At 42.0% G+C, this 12,243-nt stretch overlaps 1 protein-coding gene across 2 annotated transcripts in view; it reads right to left on the reverse strand.

The window, feature by feature from the left end:
- The window catches only part of gnao1a (guanine nucleotide binding protein (G protein), alpha activating activity polypeptide O, a), a 103,677-nt gene that overhangs the window by 4,014 nt on the left and 87,420 nt on the right, over positions 1-12,243 (reverse strand). The window contains exons 7-8 of one of the 2 annotated variants that reach the window (XM_041996122.1): positions 10,834-10,987; positions 5,695-9,397 (exon numbers count right to left, since the gene is read on the reverse strand). In XM_041996122.1, the coding sequence (XP_041852056.1) occupies positions 9,210-9,397; positions 10,834-10,987 (342 nt within the window). In that variant the 3' untranslated portion in view covers positions 5,695-9,209. Of the gene's footprint in view, positions 1-3,176; positions 3,331-5,694; positions 9,398-10,833; positions 10,988-12,243 lie in introns of those variants that run through there. The other variant, XM_041996121.1, reaches the window with a different exon arrangement.

Here is a 12,243-nt window from a genome sequence, read left to right on the forward strand (position 1 = left end):
AGCTCTTTTAGTGACCGTCTTGTTATGCCTCAGTGTTCTACTGAACGCTTCAGAAGGTCTGTAGTTCTTTTTGTATATTTACATATTTAAAGGTCTATTTCATGTCTTTCGTCATTGTCTATGTATGAGATGTGTGGTGGCAAAGAAATTTCCCCTTTTAGGGGAGGAATAAAGCTTATCTTATCTATCTTATCTTATCATGTATAGAGCCTGAAATTCCTGGAATCTTAGCAGAAAACAGACTAGCACAGCTGCAGTTGCTTAGAACAGCTACTAACCTATGAAATCTAATCATAGATCTACACCGCACTGCGGATCACACGCTACACACAACCTGCTCTCATGCAGCTGCAAACATTAGCATGGTTTGCTCCAAAAGATCTTGAGCTCCGCCCCTCCTCTACATCCCCTGCCCTGCAAGGAGACAAGAGGGAGCTACCGTTACTCTGCTCAGCTTATTTTACACACTTCAGAAACAGAACAAAGTGGAAATAAGCATCAAAATGTTGTTTGTTAAACAAACAAACAAACAAAAAAAAATTAATTGATGTTGTCTTTTACACAGACAGGATGGCCAGCCCCCCCACGCCCCACCCCCTCTGCAGCCAGCACCTGAACATTTTAGTCATCAATCTGTGTGCTCATTAAATTCAGCCAACTGCCATCAGTTAACATCAGCATGAACAGAGGAGATGATGGAACTACTGGTTTCAATCACAGGTCCTCCCAGCAAGCTTATGGTGGAGGAAGCATGCTCCTCCTGCTCTCTGCCTCCGCCTCCACCTCCACGCCCACCAGCCTGTCACCTTTACTCTCCTTTTATAGCAGCTACTTCCTGTCCCCCTTTTCTTTCCTCCTGTTTACCAGCGTCTCCCGTCCCTCCTTCTCTGCTCTCCTTTCAGACACAGTAAATATCCTCTGCTTGATGTTCTGCAGGTCTTCAAACAACTGACACAAGTCTGTAAACACACACTTTGGATTTAAAGTGCCACATTTCTCAGGTGGTTTATAAATGTCAGGACCGGTTCTGATCCTGAGGAGCGGCACACAGCTGAAGCATTGAATCAAACAGCTTTTAATCAGAGCCTGAAAAAGATGGAGGAGTTTATAAGCTCACATCGTCCACCTTTACATTGACTTTTAGTAGTTATCTTCCAGATAATGCCATTATCAATGCTGCCGATCCGGTTCTTTATTAGTTTCATATCAATTCCTGACCCAATCTTCTGAAAAGAAACGTGTATCTAAAACAGATTTAAGGTGTCAAAAAAGTTGTCTGACTATTTAATATCTAAACAGAGTAAACTTTGATTTTAGAATCTTTGTCAACTCCACCCAAACTATGTTGAGAAAATGATTCAGATCAATAACATCAAACTGATCTGGACGCCAGAGCTACAGATCGGCTCTGAAGTCTCCATGAAGCACACATACACACCTGTGGCTACAGGTAAGTTAACTGCTAACTTAACGAGATGCTAACAGCCTCCAGAAAGATATAGCAGGAATATTTTCACCAGAGAGAGAGAGAGAGTACTCTACTCCACTCACATAACAGGAGCAGAGTAGTGATTAGGCTGCGTACTCCTCCGCACAAGGATAAAGGTCTGTCCTATCATCTGATACCATTATCGGCATTTCCAACACCGACATTAGAACTTTTGCCGTTGTCATTTTTCTCAATGAAATGTAGCCACGGTCCGGACTGTGTAGCCACGATTTGGATCGTGTAGTCATGATCTGGATCCGGTAGCTAAGATCCGGATCTTGCAGCCATGATCTGGACTGCGGCCATGATCAGGATCCTGTAGCTTTGATCTGGATCCTGTAGCCATGATCCGGACCGCGTATCCATGTTTTGATGTAGCCATGATCCGGACCGTGTATCCATGTTTTGATGTAGCCATGATCCGGGCCATGTAGCCATGTTTTGATGTAGTCATGATCTGGACCGTGTAGCCACTATCTCGATCGTGTAGTCATGATCTTGATCTGGCAACAAACAGATGCGCATGTCTGGCCATTTTTTATAGCCAGATGAGGTGGACAGCAACTGTTGGTTCCGATAGAGGGCATTGATAAACCCACTGGCGCATGATTCCAGTACTTTGGAAAATTTTGAACCTGTGGAACTGGTTTTTAATTCCCATCCCTAACTGTGATGCCATTTTAAATGTCTCTTTCTGAGAACGAACATCACCCTGGTCTCCTCCATCGTCTCCATGTTTGTTATTGTCTGAAACGGACGTCAGAACTCATGGCACTGCCCTCTGGTGGACATACTGGCTAACAACCATGCTAACGTAAGGTAAGCATGGGGAGTATATCCCTGTTGTAGGACGGGTCGATATGCAGTTTTTGTTTCCACAGGCAAAAAATCAGAAGGGTTCCAGAATATCTGACCCGACCTGTCCTACTATATTGGGATCCTTCAGTTGGGATCTCAATCATTTAAACATTAATAATGTAATAAATGTAATAACATTAGTTTAGTTAAAGCTGTAAGAATTCAGAAATGTAAACCTGAGGGAATGATATAGGATTTTCTGATTTCATCCATCAGGTGTTTCTCTGCTGGAACAGACAAAAAACAGGATTGTAGTTATATATATTTATCTTTTACAGTATGTTCTGAGGGAGAGACATTTTTTAAATAACTTTTTAAAACTAACAATCCTAAAATAAAAAGAAAAATTGTGAAAAGAGAGAATTTGGACCGTTTCCATGAAAATTCTGCTTTACAAGGTAAGTCCAATGAGGAGTTTGCAGCGAGCGCTTCTTACCCTGTGTGTAAGTAGGAGTAACAAACCTTGGCACAACACAGTTTCATGAGAGGATTAGGTCACCTGAATTGCTCGTAACGATGCAGACGGCTAACCCAGTACCATTTCTGCCTGTTACCCATAGTTTGTATGTATACTAAAGAAAAAACAAGAACCCCTGCATTGAACCTTGTGGTACACCACTATGAGCCACAGAGGAGGTGTAATTATTCTATCAAGTTCTTCCTCCACTCATGCTCTACCTCTTTAAGCGTGGCCTGATAGTTTTAGGCATAATCCAGCTAAGAACTAAAAACAATAAACCTCCCCCTGAGCTCTCACCTGGAGGGCTCACCGATGCCAGAAACGGCCTCATCAGCCTCCCTCATGGCTGAGTTTTCATCTTTGCTGTACCTGTGTATTCAGGGAAGCAGATGCTCAGGGCAGACTTCTTAATCTTCTCTGCAAACAGATCCTTCTTGTTGAGGAAGAGGATGATGGAGGTATCGATGAAGAACTTGTTGTTGCAGATGGAGTCAAACAGCATCAAAGACTCGTGCATGCGATTCTGCAGAGAAGGAAGAATGAGGAAAGAAAGAGCGAGTAGAGAAGAGTGAGGAGGGAAATGGGATCAGGTATGATTTAAGGGAAGAGAGGATTAAACAGAGGTGTGGGGGTGATGAGGAGCAAGCAGAAAGAAGGGATGATGGAGGATAAATAGAGGAAAGAAGGGGGGATTTGAAAGTTAGTGAGCAGGCAGCATTTCTAACTTCTACACAATAACATCTCCAATTAAAAGTTTTAGCATCTTCCATTAAACACAACATGGTTGCTGCATTATGCAGAAACAGCTGAGCGAGGTCTTCGTGGTTGGATTAGTCAGACAGGAAATACTTTCAATACTTAATTACAGAAATGACAGGAAGGAAGAAGGAAGGAAAACATCAACAAACAACCCAGCTAGAGGAAAATAATCATTCATATCCACTTATTCATGTGGTGCTTTATTATCATTGTCTCCAGTATAAATACAGCACTCAATAAATTATCACAACGGTGGAGGAGTTACAACAGATAAAATACACAGCAGGACAGTTGTGCAGATTTAGCCAGAGGCAACCGGTTCAGAGCAGAATGTGGTGGTTGGTTAGGCGGCAGAGGAAACACAGTGAGGGCATGGTGTGTCCAGGGACCTGGAAATGAAGTGTGGCTCTTCAGAGCTGCCAGAGTTCATTCATACAGCCACGAGCCCTACAGCGACTCCCAGTCCAGCAGCCAAGCTGGACTCCTCATGGAGCAGCAGCAGAGTATGAAAACACATCCACAAGCAAACGTGGTCAAACCTGCAGCAAATATTTAAGAGACGTCACAGGGGCTCATTTAAATCTAAACTGGGAAAAAATTTGGCCCTTGGTTTTAGTTTAGTTCCTCATTTGGAAGAAAGTTGGCCATTTCAGCAGCTTTACATGTTGCTATGGAGCCAAAAAGACAGAATAAAGTGCAATCATTTCTTTTGTAACACCACCTGCTGCCCAGAAAAGATGCAGCCACACAGCCTTTGTTACCTGAATGGAGCTCTGATTGTGTGAATCAGACCACAGCCCTTCATGGCCTCACACTACATTACCTACAGAGCTCTCCTTCACCTGCAGGGACCAGTATTTACCATCAGGACTCTGGCGCCCACCCTCCTCACCTTCACCTGCTGCTGTCATTTCACAGACATGTGCGCATACATGCACAGATAAAGCGATCATCCTTTCTACTTAAGAAATAAAATTCCTAAACGTCCATAAAACAGCTTTAAAATGAACTGTCCAGCTACTTTTTGTCCTTGAAGAAAGATGCTGCTCTAGTGGATGGCTTTCAGTAGAAGAAAGGATCTTCCTCAAACTCTTCTCCTGTTGTTGCTTTAGTCTTCATGCTAACTAGCTAGCTTCACTGTTTCCCTGCAACTTGGTAAGCAGAGCTGCGCTGGTCGGTTTCATTTCGCAATTCAAGTGAATCTGAAGTGAGTTTTGAAAAACTGGAAAAAAGAAAAGAAATGTGGATCAGAGACATTTGATGTGAATAAACTGGGATGCGTCGAGTCACCAGAGGGGGCGCCACAAGCGGCACTACAGCTGGTTGAAATTCACCAGAAGAAGTAGTTGGGTTAACAAAAAACTAACAACTGTGGTTGGCATCCACAAGAAGAAAATGGAGAGAGCTCTTTATTCCTTGGAATATCTGGGATATTATATAATATCTGGAAGTATCTGGGATATTATATCATGTCTGGGAATATCTGGGATATATCATGTCTGGGAATATCTGGGACATTATATCATTGCTGGGACTATCTGGGATATTATATCATTACTGGTAATATCTGGGATAATATATCATGTCTGGGAATATCTGGGATATATCATGTCTGGGAATATCTGGGACATTATATCATTGCTGGGACTATCTGGGATATTATATCATTACTGGTAATATCTGGGATAATATATCATGTCTGGGAATATCTGGGATATTATATCATGTCTGGGAATATCTGGGATATTATATCACGTCGGGGAATATCTGGGATATTTTATCATGTCTGGGAATATCTGGGATATATCACGTCTGGGAAAACAAGATAATGAAGATGTTTCTGGCTGACAACGACTAATGTTTCTGGATTCCAGTACAGCCAGAAAACATCACAATCTCAGATATTTAGAACCAACTTCCTGTTTCCCATATTGATTATTGTTAAATGCAGATTTACAGAAAACTACGTAACAGGAAATTATTAGGTAATATTCAGTTTCATCATCTTTAGCTCTGCACCTGCATGCAGCTACAACCTCTTCATATGTTATCAACCCATATTTCCTGGACAACAAACACCTAAACTTCTCTTACCAGCAAACAATTACATTGTGTGTTAGCATGTTAGCAGTTAGCTTGCATCCTTGTTATTTGTGTGTTTTACCAGCTAGCTCTGTTGGTAGCTGTTACATCTGTTTCTAGAACAACATTTTCCTTTGTTTCCTCTTTATAACTTCATCTTAATGTGTTTGAGGCTAATTTGTTTGTACAGTGAATACCTCCAGTGTAAATTATGTTTGCGTTTATTTTGCCAGAATTATGCTGGAGTTGTTATGGAGGACACAATGAAACTAAAGGCTGGAACAGCAGCATGCAGTGTAAACAGGCATTTTAACTGTATTTTAACAAGTTCAATTCTTCTTTTTCCTTTATGTTGTGAACAAACTGAGAGTGAAGTTTTAAAGCCACTGAAGATGCAGAAGCATGAAGACATGTTGTCCTATGCACTGCCTGAGGGGACGAATCCGTGACAGAAGGGAGACAAAGCTTGAACAGTGTGCTGGCCCGGGCACCCCAAGGCTAAATAAAAATAGGCTTTTCCTTTCATCTGAATGTGAACTGGAACTTGTCGAACTTCATGTGGATGGAAATTTCAATAGCACATTTTTCACAAGTCGTAATGCTCACAAATAGGCTGCAGCTGGACTTTGTCACATACAAGCTGATACATGTGAGGTTTGCAAGGCCATGATTGCTCTGTAGACACAATTTAAGGTTTTCTGCTGCAGAACTGAAGCTTATAAATGTGGCAGAAAGCAATCACAGTTGGACTTTCAGGGAGGAAAAAGCTTCTACTCCACGATTCTGTGACTCTGAGGTATTTTGGATTTAGGGCTTAGAGTCTGGGCTATGCTAGCTAAAAGATCTGAGAAAATGCCAACACAAGGTGGAGTTTTCAGTCTGAAACTTAATAGGGTTTGTCAACTCTGATATTTGACATATTTCCCAAGTGATTCCAATATCTTTGACTTGTTATTATACATCTAATAAAACATTTGACAATGAACTGTGAGACCTTTTCATACTTTCGATGTTGGGCAACCAAAATAAAAAAAGTGAATTTTAACAAGTTATAACAAATACTGATGAAATATTTTCAAGTATGTTTTGATGCACAGCGAGAAAGTCCAGAGCTGTTGCTTTTCCCATTTCATTTTAATTCACGGTGGGTGGAAAAAAGCAAGAAAAAAAAGTCCAACTGCAGAGCCAGAGTTTGGTTTGTCCCTTCAGAGCTACTGTAGTCATGTACAACATAGCCAAAGGGAAAGAGTCCTCTAATTATGAATTTTATATGGCATTTCTGCCAACAGGTGTCGCTAAAAGTTTTTGGGTAATCAAGCATCTGGAGTTCCACATGGATCTGTTCTGGGGCCTCTTTTTTTATGTCTAAACCTACGAGCCAAGGAATAAAAATGAAAATCTGAGCTGGACTTCAGTCTGTAAGTTTAAAAACCTCAAACCAAATCTGAAATCTGGGTGTTATTTTCTACTCGAACCTGAATTTTCACAGCTAAATAACACACTCCAAATTATTTGGAGTTTTAAGGGTTAAAAGACTAAAGACGCTTCATGATGCTTGGGGCTTCAGACCAGAGAAGTGGATCATATCAGTCTAGTTCTGAGGCCCCTAAACAGAGTGGATTTTAAAATCCTGCTGCCGGTTTAGAAAAACTTTAAATCTTCCAAAAAGCAACTTTCTGCCCGACAGAACCAGAGTGTTCAGGCTGGTCTGAAGTGGTCTGGACCAGGAACGTCTGGTGAAGGTGTTGTGACATTTTAAATCTCACCGGCCTCTTTGTGCCTAGCTGTGCATGTGTGTGCACGTGTGTGTGGAAAGGGTAGACAGGTGCCTTGTGGGTAATCAATCCACAGATACTGACTCCACTACAACACCCATGGGCTGATGTTATCTCTCACACACACACATGGACATGCGCCCTGACCTTTCCTGCCTGTTAACTGACACACATGCATGCAATTCATGAACACACATGCAGCAGACTGATCAACATCCTCGGGGCCTCTACATCTCTAATTAGGAAATTTGGCACAGATGTGGCATCACAAGCTGATGATGTCATGCCCCTGTCTTTTAAAGATGGCTGCTTTGAGCGACAGGTGGAGGTGGTCCCTGGCTGTTTGGGCAAGGCAGCACGAGGGAGGGGACATGAATAAATAAAGACACCCTGCGCAGCACTCACACCAACAAAGATCCGACGCTTCAGTCGGAGCTTGGCGTGGTGCTTCGCTCCTCCTTTCATCTGGGCTCTGCAGAACATCAAACCTCCGGCCCAGACCTGGAAACATCGCCCAGCCTCAGTGGACAGAAGGACCGGATCAATGTGTCCATCCAGGCGCTAGCTTCTGCTAGCATCTGCTAGCCTCTGCTAGTGTCAGCTCTTTGTTTTAACAAGAACTCATGTCCATCATGTCTTTATGCTAAAACTAGAGAGAAGGAATCACATGGAATGTGTTCAGAAATGTTTTACTCTCCAACCAAAAGACAGAGGTTTGTCCTCCGAGGAGAGATGGGAGACAAACTGATTTTAAGTGATGCACGTGGGACAGGGTCCGAGGTTCTGTAATCTGATTACGTCTGAATTGATGAAAACTTGTACAAAGAAATAAAGTTAGCAGCTCTGCTTGTTAAACCAAACCAACAATGATGGAAAATACACATCACGTTTGTGAGAAGGAAGCTTCTGATCAGCCAAATCTGTCTAATCGTCAGCCAATCATAGAGAGGACAGATGCAGCAAACTTTATGTTTGGTAAGAAGGTCCCTGAAGATGTCCTGCTGGTTTTTATTTCTCCAAAGAAAGGGAATTATATTAAAATGATTAATATAAATGTAATCTACACCCATCGTCCTCATCATCAGCTCCACCTGTTCTACTTCCTGTTAACGCTGATATCTAACAGCCAATCACACAGGGTCCAGCCCGGTACGGGTGAAAAGGACAGTATTTAGTAAATAAACTCTGGACTTGTTATAAAGCTAAACCTTACTTGCAAACAGATTTAATTTACACCTGTTTTCCCACATGGTGATACAATAGAAAAACATTCAGTTTGTCTCTGTTCAGCCTTCATAGTTGAATTGTGTAACTTTGGTGAACATGTATGTGTTTTCAGAGGCTGCAGAAGACACATGCGTGCATGGAGAATGCAAAAAAAGTGATGCAGGATGCTTTTCTCTGGTACCACGAGGACTGGAGACCCTGCTAGTTTAAACACCAGATGTCCTGAGAGCTCCGTGATCTGCTGGTAAATCAGCTGATCTGTGGTCGTACATGATGTCGGAGTTTAACTCTGCAGCTCAGATTTAAACCAGGACTGAACAGAACCTGAACCTGATCAGAGCAAAGATCTGAAGCACAGAGGAGCAAATTTACAGATTTAAATCAAAATTACTACAAATAAGCCTTTGTTCCAGCTGGTTCTTAGGGACCAGCTGGTTTTGAAGGCCCAGCTGGTTCTGAGGGTCCAGCTGGGCCTTCAGAACCAGAACCCCCTTTCACACACAGTCAGGAACCACACAGGTAAACATAAACATCCCTCTGCGAGCTTGAGTGGTCATCCTCAGTACAAGCCACACCCCCTGAGGTTGTTGGCTATGATGACGTCTGTGACGGCGTCGAAGACAAACTGGATGTTGTTGGTGTCGGTGGCGCAGGTGACATGGGAGTACACCTCTTTACTGGTGGACTTGTTCTTGCACTCGTACTGAAAGTTGATGTAGGTGATTCCCTCCAGGTACGTGTCTGGACCTGCAAACACACACAGGTGACATGTTAGTGTTTGCATGCAGCATTCCTCACCTGAAGCTGCATCTCTGCATCAGCAGCTTTTCTGATGATCACCCTGTGCTGAGCTGAGCTCTGCAGCGGCTGGAGAGCTGACGACATCAACTATTTTCTCCCACCCACCAGAGGAGCGTAGAGCAATAAATGAAACGTCCAGCAGCAGTCTGGCTAGCACCCTGCAGCCGTCAGCAGCTCCAGCCTGATGTCGGGGATAGGAGCAGGACACTCCGGCTGCTCCGGAGGAGGGAGCAGGACACGGCTCTGGAATGCTAATCCTCTCTTTCTCACAGTTTTTCCCACAGTCTTCTCTCTCTCCCACTTCAGCTGCTCTGATCTGAACTCTGCTCACACTCCCGCTTTCATTCAGTTTAGCTCCTTTTCTACTTATTAGGCTGTTTTTGGTTTGTTTAGCTTGTTCCAAATTCCTCTTCTTGTCTTCTATGGAACAGTAAAGCAATCCATTCTGCTCTGCTTTGCTCTGGGTGAAAACCTGGACTCGTATTCTGGAGCCTAATCTGGAGCAGATGAAGGAGTTTGCAGACTTTTCTGCTGAATCTGGACATGAAGTCTGTCAGAATGAAATGAGAACAGATACTGCAGCCGTGTTTAGAATGTACGAAACCCGTTAGCTGATACGGCAACAGCAGCTAACATGGCTCTTTTACAGCATGACTCTCTGACGCCTTTAAATTTTAATTACTTCAAACTGTAGTTGATATAAACAACTGATTTGATTGGTCTGTGGTTGCTGTTGTGGGCGGGGCTGTCTCACATCCAGCCTGGTGACGGATTACGTTGACATGAGTGGCCTGACAGACACGTTTCTCTTGGAAATAATAAGGTTAATAAACCAGCAATTTTCGTTTTTAGAGTATATACACACAATCTGTATATATATATATATACATATATATATGTATATGTATATATATATACACACACACACATATGTGTGTGTCTTCTAATGTCAATAAATTTGGCCTAGTTTAATTTAATTTTAATCTTGGGATGACGTGTAATGATGCAACTGACACATTGATTAATTAATTGCAGCAATAAGGGTAGGAATATAAAAGGATTTACTTCATCCTTAATAATAATAATAAAAAAAAATTATAATTAATAAGAGACTTTTAATTTGGGAGTTTCGGGTTTGAAATGAAAACAAAATGTGGATTTTTAATGTGATTATGTTATTTTTAAAAACACGTAATGAAATACCAGGGTAAGCCGCCCCTGTAATGATATGAAACTTGCCTCGCTGAAGATGAAATCTGGGAGGAGCTACACTAAGCTGTGAGAGACCAGAAAAGACATCTAACTGGGACATGATGTGCTTGATGACCCAGATATCAGAAACCCCCCGGCTCTGAGAATGAGCTGTCAGTGTGGGGATGTACCGATGTATTCGGGGAAGCAGATGGACAGCGGAGACTTGACGATCTTCATCTCAAACAGGTCCTTCTTGTTCAGGAAGAGGATGATGGATGTGTCATTGAACCACTTGTTGTTACAAATGGAATCAAAGAGCTTCAGAGACTCGTGCATGCGGTTCTGTTGGAAAAAGATTAGCACAGGTTAAACGGGCCGTCCAACACGTGCACGCCTACAGGCTTGCATGTAAAACATACGTGCATAATAACCAACCATATATGGTTTCAGTAGGAACGCACACACCAGTGTCACACAATTTCAACTCAAAGAGGAACTGGGAAGAAACTTAAAACCAGAAAGCAGAACAGCGTTTCTGAGGAGTTCCTCTTAAACCAGTCTCAGGATGTCCTGCTGTGTGTATGCGTGTATCAATAAACCAGTAGCAAACATGATTAGTCAGACTCTAACAAAGCCATGCATGCGGAGTTTGTTAGCTGCCTGTTACTGTGGCTCTCAAATGGACATGGTTGCTTTTTTTAACCACTAGAGGTGCTTCTGCACAAACAGGCACAGCTAAATGTAAATAGCATGAAACTCTCACACAGCTACACTGCAAAGTTTATGAAGAGCCTCAGGAGAAGATATTAAAAGATAATATGAATGTCAAATTCAGTTTAATTATGTTTTTCATGCATCTCAAGGCATCCACATCAGTCCAGCTTATAATAACTGAGCTCATATAAACCAATTAATAAAAATAATTACCTAGCTAAAGAAACCAACAGATTGAGTCATCGATTTCCTCAGGGTTCTGTAGTTAAACTGATAGCCACCTGATTTTTCACGTTCAACATGCTTCCTTTAGGTAATATCAGACAGAATGGAATAAACTTTAACTTCTATGCAGATGATATATATATATATATATATATATATATGTGTGGTTTATGAAGCATTTAAATCTGCTCATAAAACAACCTGTAGGTATAAAGGTTTTATAGATCAAATGTGGTTAAATTTAGATGTTCTTGCTCATGAGACACTTTTTTATTTTTCATTTTCACAAATTAATTTTTTTACAAAGTGTCTCATAAAAAAAAATACATTTAGAGATTGTGTGACAGGATGAGTTGAAAGCGGCTCCTCTCTGGTTCTGATCCATCTCTGCTGAGTTCTGAACCAGGACGGTAAGAGAAGAAGATGGCTGGGACCCATCAAACTATCACATTAGCTGATTTGTTACAGATCAGTTGTAACAAATGACCTCACACACAAAGAGGCACTGCTTTCAACTCTTGGTAAGAGTAGTGACCTGTCGGAGGTTTCATACCTGTCTGTGGGTGGAGCATCTGTAGAAGATCTGACTGCTGATTGGTTAGAGAGGACAGTCGATGACGACAGTGACAGGAGGAGTGGAAGGAGCCAAAGATGCTGCA

This window comes from Melanotaenia boesemani, chromosome 10, assembly GCF_017639745.1.
Source record: "Melanotaenia boesemani isolate fMelBoe1 chromosome 10, fMelBoe1.pri, whole genome shotgun sequence".
NCBI classification, from domain to species: domain Eukaryota; kingdom Metazoa; phylum Chordata; class Actinopteri; order Atheriniformes; family Melanotaeniidae; genus Melanotaenia; species Melanotaenia boesemani.